The sequence below is a fragment of the Solanum lycopersicum genome, chromosome 6, assembly GCF_036512215.1.
Source record: "Solanum lycopersicum chromosome 6, SLM_r2.1".
Lineage (NCBI taxonomy): Eukaryota > Viridiplantae > Streptophyta > Magnoliopsida > Solanales > Solanaceae > Solanum > Solanum lycopersicum.
In genome coordinates, this window is record NC_090805.1 from 41,457,302 (window position 1) to 41,483,498 (window position 26,197).

The window sequence follows — 26,197 nt, forward strand, 5'->3', positions numbered from 1 at the left end:
GTTGCTATTAATGCGAGTATAAAACTGTATTTATAATCTTATAATATAGATTCTTGAGATTATGAATTTTATTTTTGGTTTGGTTTGGGAAAGAAAATAGATTTGGAGAAAATGGGAATGAGATTAAAGTGTGGTTATAAAAAAAGATTAATGAGATCAGTGTAAATGAACGTAAAACTTTCTTGTCGAATATCATTGGTGACTGAAGATTTAAAAAAAAAACTATTATTTAATCACTTATATTACATCTAGAATCCTATTTTGTTCTTAGAACAAGTTGAAGGCATACACATTATTGAAGGAGACGATACTTTAATTCAGATTTATTGGGATTAATGGATGGCCTTATATGTATAGAAAATTATGTAGAATAACAAATATTTAGCCTAGATTAGATACTATAAGCTATAGTTTAAGAAAATCGTAATTCGCGATTATAGTTTTTTTTTTTTTTACTATTTACCTGATATGTATAATTCGTCTAATTTGTGCAAATCCAATATTGTTTAATTTGGTTCCTAATTGTTAAATTCAGAATTTGTATAGTTCGATTTTTAATTGTGTAAATCTAAAATTTTGTATATGCATAGCTATTTATATACGATTTATAAGCGAAATATAGAAATAGAATTATGAGAAATTCGTAATTATATAAATACCAAATTTATATATATATAATTTCTATTTGTATATTCACAAATAAAATATACAAACAGATATACACAAATTGCAACTCTCATAACAAACAAAACTATAGATATGTTATACAATTATCAAAACTATAATATAGAGCCTAATTACATTTACTATTTCTAAAAATTTCTGAAAAGTATAACAAGCTTAAATTAGTTTTCATCTATTTTTACACAAATGCGAGATGCATTTGGAGCAGGCCTGGTCTTCCCAAAGTGCAAAGGTTGCAATGGGCCTAGCTGCAGGGCCCGGGTCAGAACTTTTGATCAGTTTTTTTATGGGAAAATTGTATAAAATAGCAAATTAATAACCTAAATTAAATTGAATAGCTAGGGTTTGATTTAATTGCGCTCCATAGCAAACATTGACAAAAATTTGCCAGGCGTCTCTCTCCCAGAAGTCTCGCTCGCCTCTCTCGCTTTATACACAGAAGTGTATAATTTCTGTTTCTGTTTTGTATAAAGCGAGAGAAAATTGTATATACACATGCAAAAATATATATCTTCGTGTTATACACTTAATTATATAATTTACAAACATTTTACTTCAAATATTGCAGAGAAAAAGGCCAAAGAATTATACAATTGTGAATTATACAATTGCAGTGAAATACAATTTTTTCAAGCTTTATACAGCAGAAGTGTATATATTGTGTTTCTGTTTTTGTATAAAGCGAGAAAAACATATATCTTCTTGCTATACACTTATAATTATGCAATATACATACATTTTAATTTGATTCAACTGTATGCAAATCTAATTATACAATTGCAACGAAATAGACCAGCGAATTATACAATTTAGGCCAGCGAATTATACACTTTTATATGTATAGCGAATTATACAGTTTTTATGTTTGCTATGGAGTGCAATTATGCAAAGTTTGCTATATTATACAAATATGATTTTTTTGTTTGCTATATGTGAAAGTTGCCCTTTTTTTATTTATTTCAATATTTGAACATGGTGACAAGTTTAATAAAACAAATAAACTAAAATGAATGAGGTATTCATTTTTAATATTTAGATGATTAAGTATAATTATGGGTGCAACTATAGTATATTATTATTATAATATTTGTCATATTTTTATAGTGTGTCAAACCAGTTATTAATAGGTATCAAATTTTAAAAAAGAAATTAATTATAATCACAAATAAATTATGATGAAACAAAGATTTTAGAGATGATTATTTGAAAGTAGATTTTTATTTCTTCAATCCTAAAGATTTATTTGTGACTCTGAAGGTCAATAATGACATGTTTTTCTAATATAGGATAGTTTGAACTTTCTTGTGATATATTTAATCGCCAAGAAAGTAGGAATACACTTTGCTTTGAGAAAGAGAATATGTGATGTTCAGCTCTTTCTGAATATCTTAAAAATTTCTCTGATATTCGAGATCTATTTTTTTTTAAAAAAAATATATTTTTTTATAAGTGTGGACTTAAATTTAATATAAATTAACTTGACAGAAATTCTAACGGGTCTTATTGTTTGAAAATTGATTAAACTCATTTGTAAAATTTTATTCTTAGATACGATAAAGTAAATTTCTATTTTAAATGCGATAAATGATATCTATAGATACCCCAATTCAATACTTATCGGAGCGTGGACATGTCAAAACTCAAAAACAAGACATGAAGTATCTTTAAATTGAAGTTTTTCATCTTTGCAATTCTATGGGTCCAAACTTTGCAGATTTAGATTGTAAGTGAAGAGTTGAAAGACAGATTTTGATCCCACTAAGTATGTTAATTTGTTTTTTAAAAAAGAGAAATTGTAAATCTTAATAAAATTTTACATTTAGAAGAAGGATTAGTCTCATCTAAATTTTATTTTTATATTTTGAAAATTAATTAAATTTTATTTTTATAAAATGTTATTTTAAATTCAATAAATTTTTTATATCTATAATTTATAGAATCTTCTAAAAGTAGTGCTTTTTCAACTCTTAATTTAAAGATAGCTCACATTAAAGCTACCAACTACCTAGCTCCAACCATGTAATTTATTGGGCTACCTAAAATAGAAGTCAAGAATTTGAGTATTTGACTTTGTTTCGCAAATAAATAATGTTTGTGCTTTCTCACTCAGATGATCTAACAAGGTATGATTTGAGACAAACTTATTTTATATTAATATTATTAAATATTTTTTTTCGTTCACTTTTATTTATATAATAATATTGAAATATATAATTATTTATTACAAATGAATCAAAATCTATTATGAAAAGTAAAAATAAAATATGTGAATTTTATTTTAATTTGACTCAATTAATCAAATTGCGACGATGATGTAATTTAAGAAACTTAACCGTGTTTTTTTGTTGCAAAGAAAACTCGTTTTCTAATTAATGGAGTGATAGAGATTAGAGGCCGTTGATTTTAGGCAATTAAACTAAGGTTACATGGTCAAATGCAGAATTGTCAAAACCTCATTAAAGGAAGTAGTTTTGGCAGCTATTATCTACCTATAGACTTTGACAAAATGATTAATTATAGATTTTTAAAATATCTTTGTTTAGTTGATTCATTCATTAAATTAAAATGAGTTAATTTTTAAAGAAAAATAAAATAAAACAGTCCAACATAGAAGTTCCCTTTAATTTGGAGGCCCTCCCATTCCCACACCTTCTCTAATAAACTCAATCGACTTTTTCCTTATAATCATTAATTACTGTGTATTACTGGTTCGATTAATTTGAATTACAATAATGTTATCAAGAGAAATACGTAAAACGTTATTTATAATATTTTTTGAATTTGAGATAATAAAGATGCAGGGTCTTATTAAATCCATCACATATTTTAGTTGTAATCAAATTATAGATTGGTCAGACCCCATATGTAATTAACATACTATGATACTATTACTATTTGTTTTAACCTAAATTCACATGATTTTTTCAATAGCATCTCACACCATGAAAAGTATAAATAGTGCTATACTTTCTAGCCTTTTGTTTTTTTTGAGTTATCAATTAATATGGGATTTTATTCGCGCGCCAAATAATCTTTCTCTCAAATTAAATTCCACATGATCCGTCACCTCATGATTTTATATAATAACTAATTCCGTGTCTCCACATCAATCGAATTTTATGATGGTTAAAGCAACACTGACTTTTTCTTTTATATGTATGTATCTTAAAAACTACAGATAAGAATATTAATAAATCGGGTTATAGATGAGTGAAAGGATTAAGTCAGACCCCATGCTATTAATAGGTCATTTTTGTATTTATCTCGCTAAATCATTAGTTGTCGGTGAAACAAGTTATTTGACTAAATTAATCAAAAATATTCTTAACTTAATGTCATATTATTCACATTTCACTACAATAAAAATAATTGTTAGCGGCAATTAATTTTTGATTGTCGCTAAATATGTATTTTTATCGATATTGTCACTCTTTGTATATGTCTCTAAAGCCTTTAGCGACATTGGTTCTAATGATACTTAACTAATGTCGGTAAAGACTTTAGCACTCTTTATTAATGTCTATATTTAATGCCGCTAAAAATTATTTTTGTTATAGTGTTCACGCCATTTACAGTAATTAGTACCATTTCATTTTATCTTCATCTTTTTCAACTATTAATATGTGACTTTATTTTCAGGCTCAACACTTAGTTGAATTTATTAGTTGCTTGAAAAATATTACTCGTATATATATATTGAAAAATATATTTTTTATAGAAGATTGAATTGTTTAAACTTCTTCCCCTTTTCTTCCCATTAGGATTGTAAGTCATACAAGAGTCATAAAACGAGCGTAGTATATAATTGTAAAATAATTAAATATGTACAAATAATTCAACAATAAATCTATATTATTATATATATAGGCCTAGCCCTATATCTTTCTTCTCTTTAATGATCACTTATTTCTCTTTATGTTTCTGTGCGTGGTCATTTAAAGAAAAATAAGATTCATAACTAACTAAGAAAAGAACAATGGGAGAAGGAAGTCTCGAAAAAAGAAATAATAAGGCAATGAAATTCCATGATGAAAGAATAAAGGACAAAAGGATCCAAAAGAAAATTAGTGCTCTTCGATGGTGATTGAAAGTAGAATAATAGATAGTCATGTAGATTATAATTTAAAATTTTACGGAACCAAATTAAAATTTGAAGGATTGCTAAGGTAAATTCTCAGATCATCATGAAAGTATAAAATATTATTAATACACTTCTCAATTATTTGATAGAGTATATAAGAATAATACAAAATAGGATGCATTAGTAATGCTTGTATTAGTAGTACTTGCATTAGTTTTGCAAGTTTGATTCGATATTAGAAATAACAAATCTTGTATAATCTCTATTTAAAAATATGTATTTACAAGAATACCTTTCACTAGATAGTCATTCATGTTTTGGAAATTATCTAAAAATATCAGTTATGTTTGTTTTAGGACTACAATATCACTCAACTTTGCCTATTTTCTCAAAATATACTTGACACAAAAAAATACATTATTTCTCTCCTCCTAATAGGGTGCCATGTCTAGTTAAAACAGTCCATTACTAGTTAGTTGAAGAAATGGGATATTTTATTTTTGGCCAAATACATAAGCAGATCCCTATACTTGTTGGGTTTTTTCCCCTCAGGTACCTCAACTACGTCATTTTCCTATTCAATCATTGAACCCCATATTTGTTCCGTTTAAATAGACATCGTTGTCTGATGTGGGACCAGATTCGTGAGGGGTAATGATAGAAGATACATATGTTGTTCCACAAATCATTAGTCCAATTGATAGTGAAAATGTTTGAGAATAATTGTGTTTTACTTAAGTCATTTGAACATATTAGAAAACAAATGAGACTAATACGGTTTGTCTTCATTTCTTCAATCAAAATTATTAAAATTCGAACACAATTGAAGACATTTACAATAGAAAAGCTAATCAGAATCAATCCACAGTGTTATAAAGAAACAAATTATGGGTGGTACAATGATTCAATTGAAAAATGACGTAATTAAGATACCTGAGAGAAAAAACCCAAAAAGTTTAGGGATTTGTTTATGTATTTGGCCTTTATTTTTTTATTCATTTTTAAAATTTATCTTTATATATCTAAAAAACAAAATATTTTCAAAAAACATAAATAGAAAACAATATTTTCTATTAAAAACATACTGCAACCTAACGTTTAAATAGATTTAAAGCATATTTTTTTAATTAAAAAAAAATAATGTGACATGACATCCTAATGGTAGAGTGATAATGTACTTTTTGTGTCAAGTATAGTTTGAGAAAAATAGATAAAATTGAATGATATTATAGTCCTAAAACAAACATAAGTGATATTCCTAATTTCCCAAACATGGATGACTATTTAAGGAAATTACTTGTCACGACCCAAATCGGGCAGCGACTGGCACCCACACTTACCCTCCTGTGTGAGCGAACCAACCAAATCTAAACCTTAACATTTCAATATATTATCAACAGAAAGTAATGCGAAAGACTTAAACTCATTAATAAAATCAATAACTATTATTATCCCCAAAATCTGGAAGTCATCACCACAAGAACATCTATGATCAAAGTACTAAACTAAGAGTATTCTAAAAAGCTAAAAATACATGAAAGCTAGTCCATGCCGGAACTTCAAGGCATCAAGACATGAAGAGGAAGATCCAATCCAAGCTAGAAGCATTAGCTCACCCTGATATCCGGAGTAGTGAAGACTGGCTAGAGTTACTGTTGAGTCGAAGATGACGGCACGTTTGCTGCACTCCACAAGTAACAAAGAAGAAAACATAAAAGTAGGGGGTCAGTACAAACACAAGTACTGAGTAAGTATCATCGGCCAACTCAAAATAGAAAACAGTATATACCAAGTAATATCATAAAATCAACTATGATACTCAACATGTAGCATTTACAATTACCATAACCCTTGGTTACAACACCAAGCTCGTCAATGAGGACTCACGCCTCCTCATCATACTCATTTGGGATTTAGGTTCATTAGATTGAGTATATTAACATCTTTCAAGATTCATTATCTTTATTCCTCTCGTGTCGGTACGTGACACTCCGCTCCTCATATACTATCCTGGTGTCGGAACGTGACACTCCGATCCTCATATACTATCCTGGTACCGGAACGTGGCACCCGATCCATATTCTATCCTGGTGTCGGAATGTGACACTCCGATCCTCATATACTATCCTGGTACCGGAACGTGGCACAGGATCCATATTCTATCCTGGTGTCGGTACGTGACACTCCGATCCTCATATACTATCCTGGTACCGGAACGTGGCACCCGATCCATATTCTATCCTGGTGTCGAAACGTGACACTCCGATCCTCATATACTATCCTGGTACCGGAACGTGGCACCCGATCCCCTAATCTCCTTCTATCAATTCATCAAGCCTTCTTTCTTACCAAGGCATCATCAATCTCATTATTTTAGTTCATTACGCCTTCTTTTATACCAAGGCCTCATCATTAACAAAGAGATTAGGGTTTTTCAAGATTTGGGATTCAATAACTTCATCATGCTTGTATAATCACAATTATATAATTACATTCATGCAAGCATACAATTAAGCGCATAGAAGGGTTTACAATATTATCAATACATATCATTCGCTATTAAGAGTTTACTACGAATATCGTAAGAGAAACCATAACCTACCTTCACCGAAGACTAGTGATCAAGCAAGCAATTTTTCTCAAGGCTTTGTTTTCTCTTCGTTTTCCTCTTGTCTTGATCGATCCTTTCTCTCTCTTTGTTCTTTCTATTTTCTTTATTCAAACCCTCTTTCTTTTACCCTAATTAGCATATAATTAAGAATAAAAGGTGGCAATAATAACCCACTAATTAACTTAAGGTTACCTCTTTTAACCCCCAAGAAATTGAGTTATTAATATAAACCCACGAAATATATAATTATAGCAGGAATAGTCCAAAACGTCCCTTTAAAACTTAACCAGAAATCCGACTCCGACTGGGATTACGCAACCTGTGACGGCCCGTCGCGCCTGCGACGGTCCGTCATGCAGGTTTGTCAAAGACTCGATTTCCTTAAGGAGTCTGTGACGGCCCGTCGTACCTACGACGGTCCGTCCTGCACTTCCGTCACGATGTTCAGAGAATCATTTCCTGTACCAAATTCTCGAGAGTTGAAGTGTTTTGAAACGGTGGATCACGACGGTTCGTCGTGCCTGTGACGGTCCGTCCTGCAGGTCCGTCACAGAGTTCAGAGAGTCGATTTCAGCATCCAAATTTCAGAATTTCTAAGTGTTTTGGGATGAGACACCCTCGACGGTCCGTCGCACCCATGACGTTCCGTCATGGGTTCCGTCGTCTCAGCCTGTTTTTCCAGAAAAAAATCTGTTGCTCAAAATGACTAAACAGGTCGTTACATTAGATACCAATTTACCCATCGTTCGTCCCCGAACGATCACAAGAAGGAAAATAAGGGCGAAAAGGAGTACCTGAATCTGTTAATAGGTGTGGATATCTTTCTCGCATATCAACCTCCTTCTTCCAAGTGGCTTCTTCAACGGGTCTATTCTTCCATTGAACTTTGATGGATGTAATCTCCCTTGATCTCAACTTGCGAATTTCTCTATCTAAAATAGCAACAGGCTCCTCCTCATAAGACAAATTCTCATCAAGCAAAATGGAATCCCAACGGATGATGTAGTTTCCATCCCCATGGTATCTTTTCAACATCGACATATGGAATACTGGATGTACTCCGGACAGCCCTGGAGGCAAGGCTAACTCATACGCCACCTTCCCTACTCGCTTAAGTACTTCAAAGGGACCAATGTACTTTGGGCTTAGCTTGCCTCTTTTACCAAACCGCATCACCCCTTTCATTGGCGAAACTTTCAACAAGACTTGTTCACCCTCCATGAACTCTAAGTCTCTAACCTTTCGATCTGCATATTCTTTTTGCCTACTTTGCGCCGCTAGAAGATTTTCTTGAATAGATTTCACTTTATCTAACGATTCCCTCAGAAGGTCAGTACCCCAAGGTCTAACCTCGAATGCATCAAACCAACCAATGGGGGACCTACATCTCCGACCATACAATGCTTCAAATGGAGCCATATCAATGCTTGAGTGATAGCTATTATTGTATGAAAACTCCGCTAAGGGTAAGAAGTTATCCCAATGGCCACCAAATTCTATCACACACGCACGAAGCATATCCTCAAACACTTGAATCGTTTGCTCAGACTGACCATCGGTCTGAAGATGGAACGCGGTACTAAGGTCCAACCTAGTACCCAATTCCGCATGCAATGTTTTCCAAAACTTAGAAGTAAACTGCGTACCTCTATCTGATATGATGGATAGTGGAACCCCATGCAACCGAACAATTTATGAGATATAGATCTTGGCTAACTTCTCGGCATTGTAAGTCACCTTGACCGGAATGAAGTGAGCAGACTTAGTTAACCTATCAACGATTACCTAAATAGAGTCAAACTTCCCCAACGTCTTTGGAAGACCAACCACGAAGTCCATTGCGATTCTCTCCCATTTCCATTCCAGAATGGGCATTCTCTGAAGTGTTCCTCCGGGCCTTTGGTGTTCATACTTTACTTGTTGACAATTTGGACATTTGGCAATAAAATCCACAATATTACGCTTCATTCTACTCCACCAAAAGTGTTGCTTTAGGTCACGGTACATCTTGGTTGCACCCGGATGTATCGAATACCTTGAACTATGAGCCTCTGTCAGAATAGTGTTGATCAAATCATCGACGGGGGTACACATACCCTACCCTTAATCCTCAAAACACCTTCCTCATCGATTTGTGATTCCTTAGCCTCTCCTCGCAATACCTTATCTTGGATTCTGCGCAGTTTCTCATCATCAAACTGTTTTCCCTTAACCTTGTCAAGAAAAGAAGATCTTGCCTCCACACAAGCCAATAATCCTCCCTTCTCATTTACTTCTAATCTCATCAAGTCGTTAGCTAGAGTTTGAACCTCTCTAGCCAATGGATGCCTGGAAACTTGCAAGTGAGCTAGGCTCCCCATGCTCCTTGGCTTTCTACTTAAGGCGTCTGCCACAACATTAGCCTTTCCCGGATGATACAAGATAATGATATCGTAGTCCTTCAGTAGTTCCATCCATCTCCTCTGTCTCAAATTCAAATCTTTTTGAGTGAAAACATACTGTAGGCTACGATGATCCGTGTAGACCTCACACTTAACCCCATATAAATAGTGTCTCCATTGCTTTAATGCAAACACTACCGCGGCCAATTCCAAATCATGGGTCGGATACTTACGTTCGTGCACCTTTAATTGCCTTGAAGCATAAGCAATTACGTTCTTCTCTTGCATTAGCACTGCACCCAACCCCGAATAGGATGCATCACAATAGACAATGAAATTCTTACCTTCCACTGGCAAGGTAAGGATTGGTGCGGTAGTCAACAAAGTCTTGAGCTTTTGAAAGCTTTCTTCACACTCATCCGACCATACAAATGGAACATTCTGCTTAGTCAAGTTCGTCAATTGGGAAGCAATGGAAGAGAATCCCTTGACAAATCGGCGGTAGTAGCTAGCTAACCCAACAAAACTCCTTATTTCTGACACATTAGTAGGTCTTACCCAATTCTTCACTGTCTCAATCTTAGACGGATCTACCATCACCCCATCCTTCGAAACCACATGCCCCAAGAAGGACACTGCATCTAGCCAAAACTCACACTTGGAGAATTTGGCATAAAGCTTTTTCTCCCTCAACATTTCCAATACCATTCTCAAATGCTCTTCATGTTCCTTCTTGCTTTTAGAGTATATCAGTATGTCATCAATAAATACGATCACAAAGAGATCCAAATATGGCTTAAAAATCCCATTCATCAAACTCATGAACGCAGCAGGGGCATTCGTAAGACCAAAAGACATCACTACAAATTCGTAATGCCCATACCTGGTTCTAAAAGCAGTCTTTGGCACATCCGTTGCCCGTATTTTTAATTGATGATAACCGGATCTTAAGTCAATCTTAGAGAAGACACAAGCACCTTGTAACTGATCGAACAAGTCATCAATGCGAGGAAGAGGATACTTGTAGTTGTCTGTAGTCTATGCACATTCGAAAACTCCCATCCTTCTTCTTCACAAACAAAACCGGAGCACCCCAAGGAGATGCACTTGGTCTAATGAAGCCTTTGTTCAACAACTCTTGAAGTTTGGCTTTTAACTCTCTTAACTCCGCGGGAGCCATTCTATAAGGGGGTATAGAAATGGGGCGAGTACCCGGTTCAAGATCAATACAGAAGTCAATATCCCTATCTGGTGGCATACCAGGAAGATCTGCAGGGAACACATCCAGAAACTCACGAACCACCGAAACCGACTTAATCGAAGGTACTTGGGTAGTGTCATCCTTGAGATGTGCCAAGAAAGCTAAACACCCTTTACTAACCATTTTCTTAGCACTAAGAAAAGAGATGATACGCACCGGTTTGGAAGTGTAGTCACCCTCCCACACTAACGGATCTGTCCCAGGCTTGGCTAACGTCACCGTTTTAGCATTACAATCCAAGATCGCAAATTGCGGAGAAAGCCAAGTCATACCCAGAATTACATCAAAATCACCCATTTCTACGATAACCAAATCTTCATAAGTGTTGCTCCCCATAAAGTAAACCAAACAAGACCTATATACCTTTTCAACTACCACAGACTCACCCACCGGAGTAGAAACACGAATAGGCATATCAAGCAATTCACAATGTAAATTAAGACCATTAGCAAATGCGGAAGATACATATGAAAATGTAGAGCCAGGGTCAAACAATACAAAAGCCATGCAATCACAAACCAGAAGATTACCTGTGATGACAGCATCAGATGTCTCCGCCTCCGATCTCCCAGGGAAAGCATAACAATGGGCCCTTTCGTTTGTTTGTCTGTTGCCCCTACCATGTTGTGATGTAGTGGCTCCAGTTGGCCCATCACCCCGACCATTTTGGTGACCACCATTACCTCGACCACCGCGTCCTCCAGAATGACGACCTCTTCCATAACCACCCCTACCTCTAACATTTGGAGGTCTGTAACTCTGTTTTGGACAATACCTCTTAATGTGTCCAGTCTCCCCACATCCATAACACTCTCTGGGTTCAAGCATAGGTCTCTCATAGAAGTGTTGACCGGTCCTAGGTGGACCAACAACTACAGTCTGTAGTGAAGACTGAATGGGTCGAACTGAGTAACCTCCGGAACCCTGTCCTCTAGAGTAAGAACCATTAAACTCACCTCCCTTTCGAAACCTCTTTGATGTCGATGCCAAGGTGAATTCATCTGGCTTCACTCCTTCCACCTCTACCACCAAATCTACCACTTCTTGGAAGGATTTTGCCGTAGCCGCTACCTGTAAGGCTGAAATCCGCAACTCTGACCTCAACCCCTTCACAAAACGACGAATCCGCTCTTGTGGACTGAAACAAAGTTGGGTGGCATATCTGGATAGTGCACGAAACTTAGCCTCATATGCATTGACCGACATCCTACCTTGCTCTAGGCTCAAGAACTCATCCCTTTTCCTATCCCTCAAAGTCCGGGGGATATACTTCTCCATAAACAAGCTAGAGAATGAGGCCCAAGTCATAGGTGGTGCCTCTGTTGGTTGACACTCAACATGTGACCGCCACCACATTTTGGCGTTCCCTTGAAACTGATAAGTCACAAACTCCACACCAAACTGATAAGTCATAGGTGGTGCCTCAGATACCAAGTTTGTCACGACCCAAATCGGGCCGCGACTGGCACCCACACTTACCCTCCTGTGTGAGTGAACCAACCAAATCTAAACCTTAACATTTCAATATATTATCAACAGAAAGTAATGCGGAAGACTTAAACTCATTAATAAAATCAATAACTATTATTATCCCCAAAATCTGGAAGTCATCACCACAAGAACATCTATGATCAAAGTACTAAACTAAGAGTATTCTAAAAAGCTAAAAATACATGAAAGCTAGTCCATGCCGGAACTTCAAGGCATCAAGACATGAAGAGGAAGATCCAGTCCAAGCTAGAAGCATTAGCTCACCCTGATATCCGGAGTAGTGAAGACTAGCTAGAGTTACTATTGAGTCGAAGATGACGGCACGTTTGCTGCACTCCACAAATAACAAAGAAGAAAACATAAAAGTAGAGGGTCAGTACAAACACAAGTACTGAGTAAGTATCATAGACCAACTCAAAATAGAAAACAGTATATACCAAGTAATATCATAAAATCAACTATGATACTCAACATGTACTGAGTAAGTATCATCGGCCAACTCAAAATAGAAACCATAACCTACCTTCACCGAAGACTAGTGATCAAGCAAGCAATTTTTCTCAAGGCTTTGTTTTCTCTTCGTTTTCCTCTTGTCTCGATCGATCCTTTCTCTCTCTTTGTTCTTTCTATTTTCTTTATTCAAACCCTCTTTCTTTTACCCTAATTAGCATATAATTAAGAATAAAAGGTGGCAATAATAACTCACTAATTAACTTAAGGTTACCTCTTTTAACCCCCAAGAAATTGAGTTATTAATATAAACCCACGAAATATATAATTATAGCAGGAATAGTCCAAAACGTCCCTTTAAAACTTAACCAGAAATCCGACTCCGACTGGGATTACGCAACCTGTGACGGCCCGTCGCGCCTGCGACGGTCCGTCATGCAGGTTTGTCAAAGACTCGATTTCCTTAAGGAGTCTGTGACGGCCCGTCGTACCTATAACGGTCCGTCCTGCACTTCCGTCACGACGTTCAGAGTATCGTTCCCTGTACCAAATTCTTTTATTTTTTTACAAAAATAATATTAAATGGTTGTACTACTCAAAATATTTTTGTAAAAAGTTGACAAATAATTTTTTTATCAAATTTATCGTCATAATGGTAAAAAAAGTTATTTAATTATATTGAAATTAGATTATTATTTTTTTAACACAAAAAAACAAGAGCTCATAAAGTTTATTAAGACACCAACAAATTAAAAGACATTAAAAAACAAATAAAAATAAAAATAAAAATATATGACAAGAAAGAAAATGAAAAGAAGAGAAAATGTTAGGAAATGTTTTTAAAATGGCTTTAATGATAGTTTTGTAATTATTTAATTTAATGTAAGTGTTAACTATTGTGTATTATTAATACCTCTAATATATTTATTATAGTTTTTAATATACTTTACTAAACGGCTTGATATATTCAGCTTAATTTTCATGCACCTATCAAAATTTATATTAATGATGAATGAGATTAATGTCCCTATTCTTCAAGTTGCTTGGTTGGTAAGTTTCAATATCAGAAGTTTATATTAGGACTTTCAAAAGCACGACATTAAAGCTTAATGAATTTTTTTCCAAAATAAGAAAGGGAATAATCAATTACTTAGTCTCTTTTATTTATATTTTTTAAACAAAAGAAAAATCTAAAAGACACATAATCCTTAATATCATTTGAATAATTAATCTATATATAAAAAATTAATATATCAGAAAACTAGACAAACTATTTCACCTACTATAATTTTAATAATTATATTGTAGATGCTATTATATTACTATTGAGATATCTCATTGCACTAATATTTTTTGAGATTTTTTTCTTTCGAAATTTACATGAAAAGAGATAGAAGCCTAAAAATTAAGTGATTTAAATTCGACTAGTTCAAATTTACACCACAAAAAGTTTATTTCACCTAAAAATTAGGCCGGCAGGTTAGGAAACAGCTAATTCTCTAACGTAAAACCTCAATGATCCTACTTTGATCAACTTCTAATTTTATTAAAGAGAAGGTACAACATAATATTATTAATGAGGTTAATTATTGTGGAATAATAATAATATAATATTTTTTTTACATAATCAGTTTGAATTTACCTCAGATAACAGCTAACTATTCATAATAAACTCAATTGACAACTTAGAAAGTGAAAGAAATAACCAAATAGCTTGTTGTAATAATAATAAGAATTAATTATCAGTGTAAATTTTCGTATATTATTGTTTTTAAAATTCTTATCTTTCTTTTTGAAGTATTTTATTATGGAAATTTTTTTTTTCATATGTTCACACTATGAACTAGTTTGTTTTTGGATATTTTTACTCTTTAGCTCAAATAGTGAATATATTCTTCAATTATGATTTCAATGCATTAGAAATGATTGATGAGATTAATTATTTATGATTTATTAGTTAAACATTAAAAATGAACCACAAAATATATCTAACTAAAGAATCATAATTATCACTCACCCTTCTCTCTTGAAATTTTCAATATTTAAAAAATTGTTTTATCAAAAAAATTTAAAAATATAAGCGTAGTAAAAACTATATAACCAAAAAACATGTAAAAAACTATGGTATCTCTTTTTTAGTTTCAAAAATTCCTCCTTTTTACTTTTTTTACAAAAAAATATTTATTTTTTATTTCTTACGTCTTCATAATAAAAAGGGAAAAATTCTAAAAGTATAAAAAGAGGAATAAAGCGTAGATGATCTATTTTACTTTATATTTTCTAATCTAAAAAAGATAAATTATAACTAAATTTAATATTAAAAATTTATATCTGTAATACTCAAAATTAATAATCTGAAATTAATTGAGTTGGCAAAATAATTACACCTATTTATTTGAAGGAGTTGTTATTACAAATCAAATTTTTAGAAAGAAGTTAAATAATAAAAGTAGAGTATATTTTATTTGACTATATTTAAAATGTATGTGAGCGAAATATGAAGAAAACTAAAACTACAATAATGTTTCTCGTATTATATAATTGTCTTCTTATCCTCAATCTCAAATGAATCATATCATAATAAAAACTCATCAAAATTAGTACTTTTTTTTATTTGAGTAGTAGAGATGCATACAAATATTATTTAGATACAAATATTGATGGAGCTTCATTGAAAAATTATACTAACATCGAATGGATATAGAAAAATCTTTATAATTTCAAAATAATCATTTATTAAAATAAATTGAAAGAAAAACATCTTTATAGTTCTCCGATGCTAATGACATTACTGATAGTTAAATAAGCTCTAATTAATTATTGTATAAAGAAATTTAAATTATATATTATTATAATATAATCTAAAAAATATTACAATAAAAACAGTTAAAACTCAAAATGCTTTTAATATATTATACAAATCATAAAATGCATATAACTTAGAAGTATCAATCCTAATTAATTACAATAAACATTTGTATATTATATATAATATATATTCAATCAAAGATAGACCCTCTATATTTTGAAATCAAAGATTCACGTCCTTCCTCTATATAAAAAATCATACAAATTTTATCCATCAATAATGTTATTTCTAATTTCCTAACAATATATATAAATATTGTATAATATGAATGTTCAACATAAATGAAATTCTATCTAATTAATTATATATACATAATTCTAAAATCAAGAAAATAAAAAAAAAAAATTACACATGATTAATATTGCATTTAAATAAAATTATAAATAAAGTACTTATTTATATTAAAGTAAGTTATTACTAACCGTTATATATCTTATTAACTAATTTATATCACTTAACATTTTTTAAAAATATATTAATTTTCTTTTAAATCAAATGTATGAATAAAAATTTGTTTTCGGTTTAAAATTTTGTGAGAATAACTTCACAAAAACTGTTTTTTAAAAAAATATAATTTTAGTTTATCTTTTAATAATTTATTTTAACATATTTAGTTTTAGATAATTTCATTGAAGGTGTAAATTTAGAATTTTCACAGTACATTAAGCGTAAGTGTTTATTTTAAAATATGAATAGTGTATTTAAAATTGAATTATAATATAATTTTTTTAATATATTAATTATTTATATAAAAATATGAAATTAAATCTCAAAAACACTGTTTTTTTCTGTTATCTTATAGAATTATTTTATTGGAGATATAAAGATATTTATTCTTATTAGTTATTTATTTTAATTTACTCCACATTTTAATTTTTGTAGAAAAGAGCCAGGAAAATTAAAAAAAAAAGTAAGGTAAAGAAAGTAAATGACAAAAAAACGTGAAGAAAAAAGAATTTGACGAAGAAACAAAATTATTAAATATTTTATTTTTCTATTTTATTAGGTGGGATCTAAAACATTAATCTTATCAAAAAAATTGATTTATGCAAATTTACTAGATAATAGTTAGCCTTAATTTTATTTTGAATGAAAAAAGTTATAAATGTCTTTTTAAAATTTTGGCCAAATTTTAATTAAAATTTTCTAACCGTTAAGTATCTCTCTTTTATTATTATCTCTTTTAAACTATTTTGCTACAACTGTAGGTGACATTTATGTAATGTTCCAGATCTCCTTAATTAGCTTTGATAGTATTAATGATTCTAACCCTTTCATAACGGTTCACCTTGTTGGTTCCATTTTTGCCTCTTCAAAGTTTTTAAAGTCAATTTATATGAATTTTTTGATTTTTTAAGTTAAATAATTCAAAATTTGAACGACACATAACATTTTAATTTTTTAAAATAAAATTTATATATTTATAAATTACATAAAAAGTCATATAAACCATAATTTTTATAATTTAAAATGTTTAACACAGCTATAAAAAAAAATTATGGTAAAAATAAATTTATTTTAAATTTTAAAACTCAATAAAATAAAATAGAAAGAATTACTTTTTTTCTGAGTAACACATAGAAGCCATAATGTTCAATCACTTCTCTTATTTCAAAAATACATAATACAGATCTTTATCTTTGACGTTAATTAACGATTATAACTACCTAACAATTATGACTATTTATGTAAAATTGAACAAATAGACATGAAATTTTTATATCATATGTAGCATTCTACGTATATTAAGTCATATTAAATATGTATATATTTTTATTTAATGTTATACGAATTTAAATATCTATTTATTTAGACTCAAAATTGAATAAGTGAAATTAAAAGTCACATGTATTATGCCTTTCAAAATACCTATTATACTTTTTTGAACCATGGATGACACTTTGGAAAAAAAAGAGTAGAAATTCATAGTTACTTGTCATTTCACTAGTGCAAAAACATAGATGATACAAACACACATACTTAAGAAGCTCAGCAAAAAACAGAGCTATGTTTTGTATAGAGCATAACACCAACAACACACCCTCCTCTTCCCTATCATCATTTACATATCACTTTACTAAAGTATAAAAGTTAAATTTAAAAAACTCTTTTACTTGTTCATCTCATTTTCTTTAATGAGGATTTGAGTAGTATATATAATATATGTTGTTGTTTTTTTACTCAAGCAGCAGCAATTGTGCCTCTGGGAAAATGGTAATTTTTTGGAGAAGTAGTGTGGTCCTTTTCTCTCAAAGCCTTGGATGCTGAAAGATTTAATTTTTTCTCCTTTGCTTCATCATTATCTATCTCTTCTTGTCTGCATTCTTCACTACAGAATGGAGTATCCCCTCTGCAACATAACAATCAAACCAACAATTACTCAAACTTTGTTGGAAAACATTAAAATCAAGAAGCCCCCTACATCAAAATTAATTTTTAGTTGCAATCAATTAAAGATAATAACTCAATTTAATAACTCAATTGTTACTTAATAAGTCAGTTAAACATTCTTTATATATGTTTCTAAAATCTTTGGCGAACATAGATCTACTGACGCTTAACTAATAGCCATAACAATTTTATCACTCTAGTCTTTATTACAATTTTATCACTCTAGTCTTTTATTACTTACGTATATTTATGGCCACTAAAAATTATTTTTGCTTCAAGTTGAATGTATGAGAAAATCTAACCCAAACAACTCTGTTTTAACCTGGTTTATAAGTAATAAACAAGTTCTATACTCTGTTTTTGTAAAAAATTTAATGTCACTATTTAATAAAAAAAATCCATCTCCCAACAGAAAAATAAGAAAACTAAAACACATTTCTCTGTTTCAATTTGTTTATGTGATTTTTACTTGAAGTTTAAGAAAAGATAATAAGAGTCTTGAATGTAGTAAGTTAAAAGTAATGCACAAAATATCAAACATGTCGGATGAAAAGTTGAAAAAAAAAAACGAACAATTTGGAGAAAAACTGACCTGTACATGAAAATATCTCTGTTAAAACCAAGTGGTTTGTTACAAAGAAAACAAGCATCCAAGAAATGGGGTTGTTGTTGAAATCTAGTAGTATCAGAGTAGTTTCTTCCACCAGCAAATCTTGGAGATGACATTGAAGATGAAGATGAAGATGAAGATGACATGGAAGAAAGACTTGTGAGGCTACTCTTCCTTTGTAAAGAAGTATAACAAAAAGGCCCTCTTCTTGTTGCACTGTCCATTTTTTCTTCTTCTTCTTGTTTGTAGAAACTATATAGAGAGGAGAAAGAAACAGTGTGAAAATATATTATTATTTTGGAGAAAGAAATAGGGTGAGTTATAAAGAAAGTTTGGTACAAATATTTTATTTGAAGAAAAAAAGTGTAAAGTGCAAAACAATGATGTTTCTCAATTTGGTGCAAGTGGAATCTAATTCTATCGGCCAACTATTCCTTGTATTCTTTTACTGACAATTATATCCTCGTTTTTCTAAATATTTACCTTTTTGCCATTAATACGAAAAGTGACACAAGAGGTAGCCTCGTGACTCGTGAGTAATTTCATCAATTTATTAAAAATAAATATATTTAGTTTCTATTAAATATTAATGGAATTGAAAAAACTTAAGAACAGCCGGACAAGGAAGCCGAAAATAGCAGAAATTATAAAAGTTATACTTTTAATTAATGTTTTCCAGTGTCGATTAAATTTAATAATTAAAGTAGTTAAATATTATTTGACAGCAGTTTCGATTAATTATACTTTAAAATATAAGGAGCATTTTTTGTTATTTTCTCGTCCAAGGAACATATGCTAATTTTCCTAAAATATTTAAGGGGTAAAACAAAGTAAAGATGTATATATCGCCCTTTTTAACTTCTTTCAGTAAACAGGCATATTTTAAAGTCAGCAGTGCCATTACTAAATCATAACATTTCATTCACATATCATCCATTTTCTTATATATAATGATTAATAACTATTAATTAAATAAAGCCCATCGATAAATATATATATATATATATGTTATGTCTAATTTATTCTAATTCTAATAATTTAGTTTTACTCGACAACAATTCATTATTTGTTATTGAACCAAAAAAAAATGATTGATAACATTGGTTGTTAATATTTGTAGAGATGAAGGGCAAATAGTAGAAGAAAAGTGTTGGAGAAATTTCATGAAAGTGAGGGTCCATTTGGTATTCCACGAAAACTTGCGACCTAACGGCACATGAGATGCTTTGCCCTTCTAAAGCGCAAGAAAGCTACAACGGGCCGAGCGCGATGCGGGCCCCTGGCCCGGACCCAACTCCCATTTATTTGCGCGTCAGTTTTTACTTTTGATATTATCTCACCCTCACCCTCCTGTTTTTATTCGACATTACTCTAACTCCCTCCTCTCCGTCTAAAATAGATATTTTTTGGGAAAACAAATTACATTGTAAATAAACATATACTTGTATAAGTAAAATAATCACGTTGAATTTTTTCAATCATTATTTTCAATAATTTAAATTTGATAAATATTATTTTTATATGATTATTTAATACTAAAAATAATATGAAAAAAAAAGTAAAAAAATTCTTTTGATCTGTTAAAGTGTACGAGTAAAATAAAATAGACTTAGGTATCAACTTCACATGAATTGTAAAAGAAAATCTTAAATAATTTTAATTCTTAAGTAATTAAAAACACATAAAATATATCAAAATGACACATATCATGTCAAAAAATTAGACTTCAAATTGTGAAAAGAATTTTTGTAAAACAAAACATTTGTAAAAGAGGAAGAAGAACTAAAGTAATATGCTGCAAAGTAGTCGGAGTTGGAGAATTTTTATGGAACATTTAAGCTCAAGTTACGTCATCGCATGCTTAACCTTTTCTCCGATTTGTTTTTTTCTTTGCTTAATTACCTTAATCTGCTATACTTGATCATCAATCATCCTTGAATGATGATGGAGTGGTAAACTTTTTATTTTCTTTTAATGATATAGAATTTTTTAACGTAAATTTAAATTTAATATGATTTGATTGTATATATCAGTTTTTGAATAAAAAATAAAAAACAAATTAAAAATAAATATCATGTAATACTCCATTACTTTCTCCCCCTCCATTTCATTGTTGTATATAATTTAATTTGATATGAAGATTAAAATAAGCGAAAAATATTTTGCAATTATGAATTATCTATTAAAATAAAATAAGTATTTTAAAATTTAAATTATTGTTAAATCTAAAAATATATGATGTTTTTAATACAGACGATTAGTAAAAAAGAATCATTGAAAACAAATGGAGTAATAAAGAAGGCGTTATGTTTAAAAGTACTCCCTTCTTCTCTTATTAAATCAGTTACATTTTCTCCCTCTCATGTCTATAAATAAAAACGATAATTTTATTTATTGTAAGAATAAATTAAAATAATTTATAAATAATTATTTGTACTATGAACAATCAATGAGACGGGAAAGAATAATACACCTTGATTTCAATTTATTTGCCATTTCTTCAAATTTGGTGTAAAGGAAGTGGAATAGAAATCATATTTACAAAGAAAAAACTAACTTTAAAACTAAAGTTACCAAATGGGGCCTTAAACGTAGGCGTAACATTTGTCCGGAAGAACGGTGAGAGTAGTAATAACCAATATTCTCATGTTATATATTTAAAATTATAAAATAAAAAATAATTTAATATATTTTGATGTAAAATTATAATATAAAATATTATATATTTTTTAAAAATATTACATTTTAAATTAAACTAAACCAACGGAGAAAGTGTTGTGAAAGAGAGAAGGGTAGAAGGGACAAATTCCCCAGAGGTGTCGAAAAAGGAGACAGGTGTTGACAGTTGAGGCAATTTTGCTGGCTGCCCGTAAGTCCCGGTCAGCCGTTGAAAGGCTGCCCCATTCGACATAATTAACATCGATCCAGCTTCCCATACTCCTGCCCATGAAAGTCATAAATGCCTCACTATTCATCTTTTCACGTTATGCGTCACCATTGTTTAGTTCCATTTTTTTATTTTTTAATAGAGTAGGATTTGTATAGAAAGTTTCATATTAAATTTCAAGTGTTAATTTCACTTGCTATTTTTTTTTTCAAAGACTTGTTAAATAAAAAAAATACTTCAAACAACTAATCAGTTATATAATTATATAGATTGAAATGATTCATGCAAATAAAACATATTAACTTTTTTTATTATTATTCCTTATTTTGATCATTATATTATAATTATTTTTATTAATTTTTTCTCCGTTGTTATTTTTATATACTTTCTTTATTACTGCATTTATGTGTTTTTTAGTAATTTTTAATAAATTTTACTTTAGCCAAAGATCAATCTAGAATATTTTTCCGTTGCATATACATTATAATCTTCAAACTTCACTAGTAAAAATTATTCACTCTATCCAATTTTAATTATTATATTATATTTTTCAAAAGTTAATTTAATAATTTTTAAATTAAATTAGATCATATTTATTCGATATTTTTTTAAAAAAACATTATAAATTATATTTTTTTATATATTAATATAATTAAAAAATATATATCATAATATTAATTAAAGCTCTTAAAATTAACTCTAAAATAAGAAATTATGATAATTAAAGGTACTATTACTATATTTATTTTTACTATACACGTGTATGTTAACCAATGACCCAGCCAGCAGGCAGACATATGTCCTATAACGTGAAACCTCAATAATCATCATATATAGTAATAATATACAATAAAAAAGTTAGATACTACTAAATTAATTGGTGCAACATTTAGTTCGCTCTATGCTTCAATCTTTCTCTCTAATAAAAAATATAGCTTTTAAAATGAGTCCGAAATTCAAAGTGTAGAAAATATTAACAAAAATTTTAAAATGGTATATAAAATTTTATATAAACTAAAACGGTAAAATCGCTGCCTCAGCAGCGATTTACTTCAACTGAAAAAGTAAAATCGCTGCTGAGGCAGCGATTTTGCCAAAAAAAATTTTTTTAATAAAAAAATAAAATCGCTGCTCAAGCAGCGATTTCAAAATGTTTCTTCTTACAAATCACTGCCAGGGCAGCGATTTAACATTATTTTCTTTTTTTTTAAAAAAAAATAAGGTATATCGCTGCTCTAGCAGCGATTTATGAAGAAATTTTTTTTTTAAATCGCTGCCAGTGCAGCGATTTATAAAAAATATATATATATATTTTCCAATATAAATCGCTGCCTAGGCAGCGATTTATTTTTGAAAAAAAATTTTTTGTTATTAAATCGCTGAGCAATTTTTTAAATAAAAAAAAATTAGAAATGTTAACTTATGTTTATAATTTATAAGAAAATATACATTATTTTTAAAAAATTAAAAATAAGTAAATATATTTTCTTTCTAAAAAAAAGATATTATATTGAATTTAAATTTAAATAATATTTGAATTCAAATAATTAATTTTTTTAAATAAAAAATTAAATGAGAAAAATTATTTAATTTTTTTTTAAAACAAAATTATATACTTTTTATATATATATATATATATATATATATATATATATATATATATATATATATATATATATATATATAGTGAAAAGGATCACATGACAATAGTAAAATTTGTTTTTTTATCGTAAATAGTTGAAGAAGTTCACATGTAAATAGTACATAAGACTTTCAATTCTATGAATTGGAACTTATCCTTCATATTCATATTACTTTCAATCTTCCAATTTACCAACAATTTTAGGTAAAAACATTTGAATATTATGGGAGAGTCTAGCCAAAATTTCAGTCATTTGAATTGTTTCTCATCGGATTCAACTAATAGGTAAATAAAGTAATGTTTTCTTATTTCTTAAAAATTATTTTTCTTATATGTAATATATTTATATTATTATTTTTATAGGTATGATCAAATTCAAAATGTAGTGAGTTATTGTACACAAATTGTAAAATAATAATGTTATGGGTGATGAACGAGTTGGTGAGTTGCACAATGATGAACCTTCCGAGCATGAATTAACAGACAGTGATGATATGTATGACGGCGATGATGATAATGTGGATAATGCACCTAATGCATCCATTGAAGATCAAAGTATTAATTATCATTCTACAGCGATTCCATACTTAGATCACACTGACGAAAATGCAGAAGATTTTATGTACACGAGAGATGACGGTTCCATTCGAACGGCACTTTGAAATTCAAACAATCCTAAACATATCCAGTCAGGTTCGATTGTTGAAAACTAAATATTTTATAGTTGTTTATTTATTTATTTATTACATGTTGATTAATTTAATTTGTATATGCAACTAGGTATCTTATTTATGAATAAGATGCAAATGAAATCTGCAGTAAGAGCATATAGTCTTGCTATTAAAAAAGAATTTCTTTGTGATCAATCCAAAAGTAAAAGTTGGAAAGTTATTTGCAAGCGTCCTGAGTTAGGGTGTGATTGGATGATTCGGTTTAGAGAGATTTCAAGCGGTATGTGGAAGACAGGAAAAATGATTGAACCGCATACTTGTCTTACAGATAACTATAAGGAGGATCATTTCAATTTGAATGATAACATGATTGCCACTTCATTAATACCATATGTTATGCAAAATCCGGACATAAATATTAAGATGATCCGTGAAATTATCAAAGGAAAACATCACTATACTCCTAGTTACAGAAAAGCACAAAAAGGTTGAAGAAAAGCATTTCGAATGGTTTATGGTGATTTTGAAAGTTCATTTAAGGCATTACCTCGATACATGGCTGCACTACAATTATTCAATCCAGGCACTATTATTGAGTGGGAGCATCATTCTACAACAATGCAAGGTGAGCAAATTTTTAAATTTCTTTTTTGGGCTTTTAAACAGAGCATTGATGGTTTCAAAAGTTGTAGGCCGGTCATTTCTATTGACGGCACACATCTTTATGGTTTGTATGATATCAAATTGTTAATTGCGGTTGGAATTGATGCGAATGGAAATATTTTTCCACTTGCATATGCTTTAGTTGCACGTGAGAGTTTTGAGTCTTGGTCATGGTTTCTCAAGTTATTATGGACACATGTAGTTTGTGAACGACAAGGAATTGGTCTTATTTCTGACCGTCATCAAGGAATGTTGCAGTGCGTTCAATCTTATGATTGGTTGAGTCCACCCAACACATATCATAGATTTTGTGTTCGACACTTAAAAGCAAATTTTAATAAAAAATTTGTAAATAGTGAACTCGAAAATCTAATGTGGTTGGCTGCTACTGAGCATCAGGAGAAAAAGTTTATGCAACGGATGCAACAAATCAAAACATTGTCTCCTGCAGCATATGAATGGTTAAATGAATTTCCTTTGGAAAAATGGACGATGTATAAGGATGGTGGTCGTAGATGGGGTGCCATGACGACAAAAGTGTCTAAGTCATATAATGGTTTATTGAAAAAAGCTCGGGGGCTTCCTGTGACTGCCATGGTTCGAATGACGTTCAAAGCTCTCGTTGATCGTTTCGTCGAAAGAAACAATCTTGCAATTGCATTACTTCAAAGTAATATGCCATGGCCACTTGCGATAAAATTTAATGATTATTATCAAAGAGCTCAAGGGCACACAGATATGATGACTTACAACACAGGTGATGGAGTTTTTGAAATTCTTACTTTTGCTCATGATGGTAAAGGTGGAAATGTCCACAAGGTTACTGCAAAAGGTAAGAAATGTTCTTGTGGAAAATGGAGAAACTATCATATGCCTTGTTCGCATGCCATCAAATTTTGTGGACTTCGCGGAATCGAGCCAAAATCTTATGTAAGTAAATTCTACAGTGCAAAATATTACAAACGAACATACAGTGAGACATTTAATCCAGTGGGTGATGAAATGTATTGGCCACCAGCTCCTTTTAATTTAATTACAAATACTGAATATTTGCGGACAAGTGGTACGCTAGGAAGAAGCCGACTTAAGAATGATATGGATATAGCTCCGGCTCGCATGACTAGAAAATGTAGTGTTTGTAAGGAGACAAGTCACACAAAGGCACGATGTCCTACTCGATTTTAAATATTTTGTATATGTTTTTAAGGTTAATGTGTTTTTATTATCTTGTTATTAATATTATGATATATCTTTTATATTTATTTGTTGACATGAATTTAATTTGTCTTGTGCATTTTAAATATTGTACGTAAAAAATAATGATTTTACCTAATATAAAAAGTATTGATTTGACCTAACATAAAAAGTATTGATTTGACTTATGATAAAAGAAAAGTAAATCCTGCAAACTTTTTCAAACATACAAAAATGTTGACAAAAAGTATTGATTTGAGATAAAAAAAAAGTAAATCCTGCAAACTTGTTCAAACATACAAAAATGTTGA

At 30.4% G+C, this 26,197-nt stretch overlaps 2 protein-coding genes across 2 annotated transcripts; one reads left to right on the top strand and one right to left on the bottom strand.

Annotated features, from left to right (window-relative positions):
* Positions 1-17,744: 17,744 nt before the first annotated feature.
* LOC101246541 (FCS-Like Zinc finger 1-like) lies at positions 17,745-19,209 on the bottom strand. The gene is made up of 2 exons (XM_004241931.5): positions 18,812-19,209; positions 17,745-18,178 (listed from the first exon to the last, which is right to left on the bottom strand). The coding sequence occupies exons 1-2, from the start codon at positions 19,051-19,053 to the stop codon at positions 18,010-18,012; spliced, it is 411 nt and encodes a 136-aa protein (XP_004241979.1). The 5' UTR covers positions 19,054-19,209; the 3' UTR covers positions 17,745-18,009.
* Positions 19,210-24,536: 5,327 nt separating this feature from the next.
* On the top strand, positions 24,537-25,877 carry LOC138349393 (uncharacterized). Its single transcript, XM_069299728.1, has one exon. It carries the CDS (start codon positions 24,537-24,539, stop codon positions 25,875-25,877), a length of 1,341 nt encoding a protein of 446 aa, XP_069155829.1.
* The last annotated feature ends 320 nt before the right edge of the window (positions 25,878-26,197 follow it).

Excerpts from the sequence above, each read along its gene's own strand:
- LOC101246541 (XM_004241931.5), bottom strand. The coding sequence starts at position 19,053 with ATGGACAGTGCAACAAGAAGAGGGCCTTTTTGTTATACTTCTTTACAA. Across the intron at positions 18,179-18,811 it reads AGAGATATTTTCATGTACAG|AGGGGATACTCCATTCTGTA; the intron begins GTCAGTTTTTCT and ends GTTATGTTGCAG.
- LOC138349393 (XM_069299728.1), top strand. The coding sequence starts at position 24,537 with ATGGTTTATGGTGATTTTGAAAGTTCATTTAAGGCATTACCTCGATAC.